The following is a 7,337-nucleotide window of genomic DNA, read 5'->3' on the forward strand; positions in this document are numbered from 1 at the left end:
ACCATTCAGTGAGGAATCGGTACCCCCTTGGGGGGGAATCGGTTCCCTATGAGCAATCTGGAATATTAAAATCGGTTTTTTTATAACCGGTTTTTTAAAAAAACCGGTTTTTTTAAAACCGAAACCAGTTACACCGGTTAGGGTATCCGGCCCTCCAAACCGATTAGAAACCGAACCGATTATTTTATAAACCGGTTTTTTTTTTCTATGGGAAAAAATCGGATCGGATAAAAACATATCCGGATCGGATTGAAATCCGACAAATGTGCACATCTACTTGACAACAACTAGAAGAAGCTTTTTGACAAAAACCCTATCTTCGTGCTTTATGCGTTACTAGAACATTTTCGGTATTGTTTTTTTAAACTTTATATTAAGCTGCGGCTATCCGTTTGCTCTCATTTCTTTCAAATATTCTATTTCAAATGCAACCCCTCAAAATTAATTTGGCATTTCGCCACTCACACTTCCCAATTGTATTGAAATAGTAAATGAATTGGTATGTGTCAAATAATAATCTGTTAATTAAACATTAATTAAAAATAAAAGAAATTAAATATGAGTAAACCGTCTCCGATCTCTCTACCGTCTACAAATACCTTTCCCCCCGCGTCAATTTTCTTTCAATCTTTTCCCCCAAATTGAAACCCTAAATCCTAAACAACACTTTAAATGAAAATTTAAACCCAAGGGGGATTTCGTTAAAAATGTCAGATGTTCCACCTCTGAGAAAGTCGGCCGTGATCCGATCCGTTTGGTCTCACAATATGGAATACGAATTCGATTTAATCAGATCCATCGTCCACGTCTTTCCGATCATCTCAATGGACACGGAATTCCCCGGCGTTGTTTTCAGGCCATATTCCTCCGGCGCCGGCTCCCACTACGCACGGCCGGCTGACGTCACGGCGCATTATAATAGTCTCAAAGCGAACGTCGATATGCTGAAGATGATCCAACTCGGCTTAACTCTCTCAGACGATAACGGAAATTTACCAGATCTCGGCACCGAACACTATTTTATCTGGGAATTCAATTTCAGAGATTTCGATGTCGCGAACGATGCCCACGCTCACGATTCCGTCGAGCTTCTCCGTCGCCAAGGCACAGATTTTGAAAAAAACCGTGAATTCGGGATCGACTCGGTCCGGTTCGCGGAACTGATGATGTCATCGGGACTCGTTTTGAATGAAGAAGTTACGTGGGTGACTTTCCACTGCGCATACGATTTCGGATACCTTGTGAAGTGCTTGACAGGCCAGTTGTTACCGTTCAAACTCACCGATTTCTTGAGCCTCGTGCGCATGTTCTTCAGGGAAAGAGTCTACGATGTCAAACACCTGATGAGGTTCTGCGCTGGCTTGTACGGGGGGCTCGACCGAGCGTCTGACGCTCTGTCGGTGAACAGGGCCATTGGAAAGAGCCATCAGGCCGGTTCCGATAGCTTGCTGACATTGGACGCGTGGTTGGAGGTCAAAAGAAGGTATTTTGGGGAAGGGGATGTTGAGAATTATGCTAATGTTCTTTATGGTTTAGAACTTGAATCTTCATGAAATTTTAATGCATTCTCTGTTGATAAGTACTCATGTTTGTGAGAAATCTCATGGCATTTGTTTTTAGTTAGATTTTTGTACACAGTTTCTGGGTTGTTGATCAATCATCAATATTAGTAATAGTTTCAGTTCCATTCTTTCATTTCCACATTCCCCGTATTACGAATTTGTATTTCTTCGGCTGAAATAAATTCTTAATCTTTGATTTACATTCAACTAAGCTTTTGAGCTGTAATTTGTACCTAATAAGCCTTAACATCTAATTATACTAAAAAAGATCTTTGGTGTTATTTGAGTAGAAATCAAAGATAATGATCTATTTGATTACCTTCAATGCTCTTTTTTAATACTTTAGCCTGATGTTTACGTTAATGGTGAATAGAAAGAATGTTGTTGCACTCATAGGTAGATATGATAAAGAACACCAAGATAAAATCATAAACAATGGCAACCAGCTCTACACTAACCATTGGGAATCTCAATCCATTTCTCTCATTTTTGTAAAAACTCTGCAGTGTTCTTCAAGTGCTTATACTTAGGGTCAGATTATGGTTATCAGAACTTGGGGTTTTTGTTAGTGTGGTATTATTGTTATTTTTAATGTGATTTTTTTTTATTCAAAGAAAAAACCATGACATGTTTAGTCTTTACAATCAAAGAAAAGCAGTAGCAAGGACTTTAGCACATATGAAATACATATCTTTGAGAACGATATGACTGCTTGGCTGAAAGTTTGGTCGTGTACCAAAATAAGCGACTAACTCAACTCCAGTCTAATACTATGTAGCCAGGCCCCTTTTTTAAGATTTTGGTGGTTCTTAGGCGAATAAAAAAACTAGGCCCTTAATCACATCTGTATTGGATTCGACTCTGATGACCTTGTTCTTCTTTGAGAAAATTGTGAAGCCTCATAAATTGTGGACAATGAGCGAGTCTTGAAAATTGAAATTATATGTAAGTTTATATAACTTACTATTCTTTCATAAAATATTAATCTTTGTTGGAATAATTTAGAGAATGTACATTCGGAATTGGAGTATCACCGGTTTCAGCATCTTCAATTCTGTCGTTGCTTTCTTTATCCAATTTGGAATTCAGAAGTTTTCATCAGTTAGTACATTGAATCAGAACATTGACATGATTCCATTTGACAACTTTGAATATAAATTTTGGTGGAATTATACGTCTGGTACCACGACTAAATGTACATCCTTTGGAAAAGGAGTCTTAGGCTTGATTCTTGTCTTCTCAAAATGCATAAATTTTATTGGGACCGATAAAATATTCACATTGTCCATTTGATTTTATTTGAATTGATAAAAATATTGACATCATCTAGTACAAGACATTATTTGTTCAAATATAATTCTCAACTATCTATTTGACATTAAGCATTCACACACCGGACATTCTTGGTGCTCGAACCCGAAACCTTAAAGAATAACAATAATTTTTTTACTACTACGCCTGATTCGTGCATACATAATTTTTCTTAAAATCACATTAATATCATAACCACCAATAATCGAAATAATAAAAACAATAAATTGATGACTAATAACATAGTTTACCTTTTATTTTGTATTTGAACCTTTCCTCTTTATTGATGACAATTTAACCCGAAATCGATGAGTTTTGATCCGATCAGATCCGATAGGGTTATTTTTTAAATAAAAAAAATTGAGTGTCGACTTGACCCGATATGATGAGAATTAAGGGGTGAGTTTGGGTTGGGTAGGCGTCGGGTAGAGGGTGAAAAAATTGACTTGATCCGAAGATAATAATGTAATTTTCTCTAAAAAAAAATTATTGTTTTTCTAATTAAGTCTTTATTATATGCCCCATCGAGTCAGATTAGATTTATACTCTAAGATTTCGGGTTGGATCAGAGTCAAGTAGAGGATATATTTTCTGGATTGGATTAAATCAAACGAAGAATATATAACTTTCGAATCGAATTGGATCCAAATTTAGAATACATATTTTCGAATGGGGTGAAGGATATACAGTGCGCCCTCGTTAGTAACAGCTCTCCTCTCTCTTCCACTCGCTCATGTCCTCGTCGGTTTCTCCATAATTTTCTGAAATGAGAAGACCCTTTTTCAAAAATAATAATTGTTTTCTGTAATCGTTGAGGACCTTTTTTTTGTTGTTGATAAATCACGTTCCCTTAATTATTCGAACAAAAATTTATATTTTATTGAAGAGTAAAAAGTTATTAATTTACATATATTTCATATTATTTTTTTATATTTATCTATCATGTTTTAAAGTTAGAATTTTGAAAGCTCTAACATTTAGATCCTTATCCATATTTAACATTTGTGTTTCAAGTCTGTATTTATTATTTTGTTTGGTACATGAGACGGAAAAAAGAATGATGAAAAGGAAATAGTGGCTGTGTGCAAATATGCGATTGGGTGAAATGGAGGATTTTATTTTATTTGTATTTTGTTTCAAATTTATTGCTCATTTTCTTTAAAAAAATATTTTTATTATTACTTGCATATTTGCTTAACTACTAAATAATAATTTGGGTTGTACTAGCTTAAAATGAATTTTTTTTATTCAAGCTCGATTCAAGTTAACTTAAACCTATTAGTTAAATAAATTGTTCTACCCCTCCAACAAATCTAAAACTTAATAATAAAATCATTAATCTTCTATAATCAAATATACTTAATTCAAGTAGATCATGCGTTCATTTTTAGAAGATGATATATGTTAGAGAAAATCGCCTCAGTGACCAAAATTCCCATATAATATACGATTTTAACCTATTTTTTTCGGATTTGCCAAAATGACCAATAAAATCGCAATGCGATCGCTAATTCGCAACGCGATCTCCATTATCGCAAATTCGCGTTGCATTTCGCGTTGCGATAGTTGAAAATTGCATTGCGATGGTCTACAGTGTCGTTGCGATTTTCCCAATTCGCAATGCGAATAAGTAAATCGCAACGCGAATTGGGAAAATCGCAATGCGATACTGACTATCGCAATGCGATACTTACTATCGCAATGCGATAATACAAAATCGCAACGAGATACTGACTTTCGCAACGCGATAATACATAATCGCAATGCGATTTTCAAAGCGCCATTAGTATCCTGGCCAAGTATTTTATTTTTAAATTCCAAACACGAATATTAATATATTGGAACACTGAACCGTCCACAGTATATCTCGTAATCGCAACTCATAACCTAAAACCTAAAATCACAACTCAGTCCCATCTCCATCTCTCACTCTCTCACCCATCTCCGACGAAATCCGTCCCCATCTCCGGCGAAATCCGTCTATCTCCATCTCTCAGAGCCACCCTCACAATCAGAAATGGAAAATCAACCAAATCAACCAACGAGGGTTAGTTTTTTTAATTATTTTCTTTTTGAAATTTTTGCATTATTATTAGGTTTTTCATATTGAAATTGATGATAAGTTTACTGGTAATTTCAATAATAGATTAACCATTTCACTTAGATTTCTTATTAAATCAACCGAGAATCGCAACGCGAAAATGCAAATCGCAACGCGATTTTAGTTTCGCGTTGCGATTCTCTCGTTGCGATAGTCAAATTCGCGTTGCGATAGTCATTTTCGTGTTGCGATTTTCATTTTCAGAAACTATTCTTCTTCTGCAAATTGAAACTTGAATGAATTGCATTACTTCAACCAAAAAACAAAGACAAATACGAAATTCACAGTGTTGCAAATTTAAGTTTGAAGAATAAACTACTACTCTTTATGTTTATTATTGTTTTTGGTATATCTTCACAGTGTAGTTTTTGGTATATCTAACTTAGTATGTTTATTGTTTTTGTAGAACTTTTATTCGGCTCAATTGACCTTAAGAAATAAAGTCAGCCTGGCCAAAACAATTGCGTCGAAGCTTTCACCTGCACAAAGAAAAATGTTTGAGGATACATGCTTCGGGCCATGGCTGAAAGTACATCCCGGTGGAGATGCGATTTTGACACATGTTTCTTCAAACCATGACTAGCGATCTACCAGAGACTATACAACGTCGTGATGAAGAGATATGGTTTGATTTTCCACCGGCGTATACGTGTTTTGGGCGGGAGGAGTTTTGCTTAATCACCGGTCTACGCTTCGGACACGATGATGTAGGTCGGTACACTAGACACATTACCCGCCCTTCATGGCTATCCCGGGTTTTTCTTGAGCTGGAGAGGCCGAATCTACACGTAGAAGACCTGGCAAGATTGTTGAATAAGAAAGATGGTTTTACTCGGATGGATGACGTCGACGTTGTCCGAGTATGCCTTCTAATTCTTTTGCATGCCGGCTTTTTAGGCAGAGAGGCCAGACAACCTATTCCAAATGATCTAATCAAATTGGTAGAAGACCTAAATACGTGGAACCTGTTTCCGTGGGGCTCGTATTTATGGAAAGCTACATGGAATAAGTTATCGTCTCCCTTGGATGATCGAAAAAGTTTGCATGGCGATGGTTCCAAATACACTTTGACAGGCTTTATTTGGGCCTTTAAGGTAAGAATTTTTATATAATGTTTCCAAAATTATAAGTAATTATTTAACAATTACTAATGTTTGTTATTATATTGTTTGTAGATTTGGATATTTGAGGCCTTTCCCGCCATGAAGACATATGCAATAAAAACTTCAAATGATATTCCCAGGGCTATTTCCTGGAAGAGGAAACGGACCTTGCAATGGGAAGATTTACTACGGTATACGACAATAAATAATGTAAGTTAACATAAATACTACCATATGTTTATAAACAAGTTATTACTAGTACACGTTTAACTTTGTTTGAGCTTTTATATTGTTAGGAGGCCAACACTCCTCTACAGAGGCTGACACCCACGGAAGCTGAGCTTGCCACTGATTGGTGGCAAGCTAGTAAGCATTTTTTTGATGGAACGGTTGATGAGCAGCCTCCACTTCGGGAACCATCACCTCGCCCAGAGCTATCACCTCACCCAGAGCCATCATCTGATCGACCCGACTATACACCTCCACAACGACAGCCATCACCTATTCTGTCACATCATCGAGCCTCTTCTCCACCATCACCGCAAGATAGGTGACCGGCAAAGATGCCACGACGTTTATCTCCCTGTTCTTCACCTCTACCTCAACGGGATGAGTTAGGGGAGTTACGTGATGAGGTCAATGCCTTGCGTGAGGAGGTCGGTACTTTACGCAAAGACGATGGTGCATGGCGTGTTGAGGTGTCTACATTACGCGGTGAGGTAGCCGCTCTACGTGAGATGGTAGCATCGTTGCAGAATGAGGTTCATACTCTACGCAACGAGGTAAGTTTAAGATTTTTCATACTCGTAATTCATTCGGTTGCTGCCAATACTGCTAAACTATTTTTGTTAGTATTTGTTTTTGGTTTTGTTTTTGTCTTTTGGTTGAAGTAATGCAATCCATTCAAGTTTCATTTTGCAGAAGAAGAATAGTTTACTTGAGCAACACGAAAATGACTATCGCAACGCGGAAATGGCTATCGCAATGCGAAATGAAAATCGCAACGACAAAATCGCAATGCGAAATGAAATCGCAACGCGAAATGAAAATCGCAATGCGATTTGTGTTTCGTGTTGCGATTTTGTCGTTGCGATTTCATTTCGCATTGCGATTTTGTCGTTGCGATTTTCATTTCGCATTGCGATTTTGTCGTTGCAATTTTCATTTCGCATTGCGATAGCCATTTCCGCGTTGCGATAGTTATTTTCGCGTTGCGATTTTAAGTTTCGTGCTGCGAAAGTAAACTATTCTTCTTCTGGA

The 7,337-nt window shown here is 37.0% G+C and overlaps 1 protein-coding gene across 1 annotated transcript; it reads left to right on the forward strand.

Moving 5' to 3' along the window:
• The first annotated feature begins 582 nt into the window (after nt 1–582).
• LOC120116775 (probable CCR4-associated factor 1 homolog 11) lies at nt 583–1,695 on the forward strand. Its single transcript, XM_039137187.1, has one exon. The coding sequence runs from the start codon at nt 708–710 to the stop codon at nt 1,551–1,553; it is 846 nt and encodes a 281-aa protein (XP_038993118.1). The 5' UTR covers nt 583–707; the 3' UTR covers nt 1,554–1,695.
• The last annotated feature ends 5,642 nt before the right edge of the window (nt 1,696–7,337 follow it).

The sequence above is a fragment of the Hibiscus syriacus genome, unplaced genomic scaffold, assembly GCF_006381635.1.
Source record: "Hibiscus syriacus cultivar Baekdansim isolate YM2019G1 unplaced genomic scaffold, ASM638163v2 tig00110303_pilon, whole genome shotgun sequence".
NCBI classification, from domain to species: Eukaryota; Viridiplantae; Streptophyta; class Magnoliopsida; order Malvales; family Malvaceae; genus Hibiscus; species Hibiscus syriacus.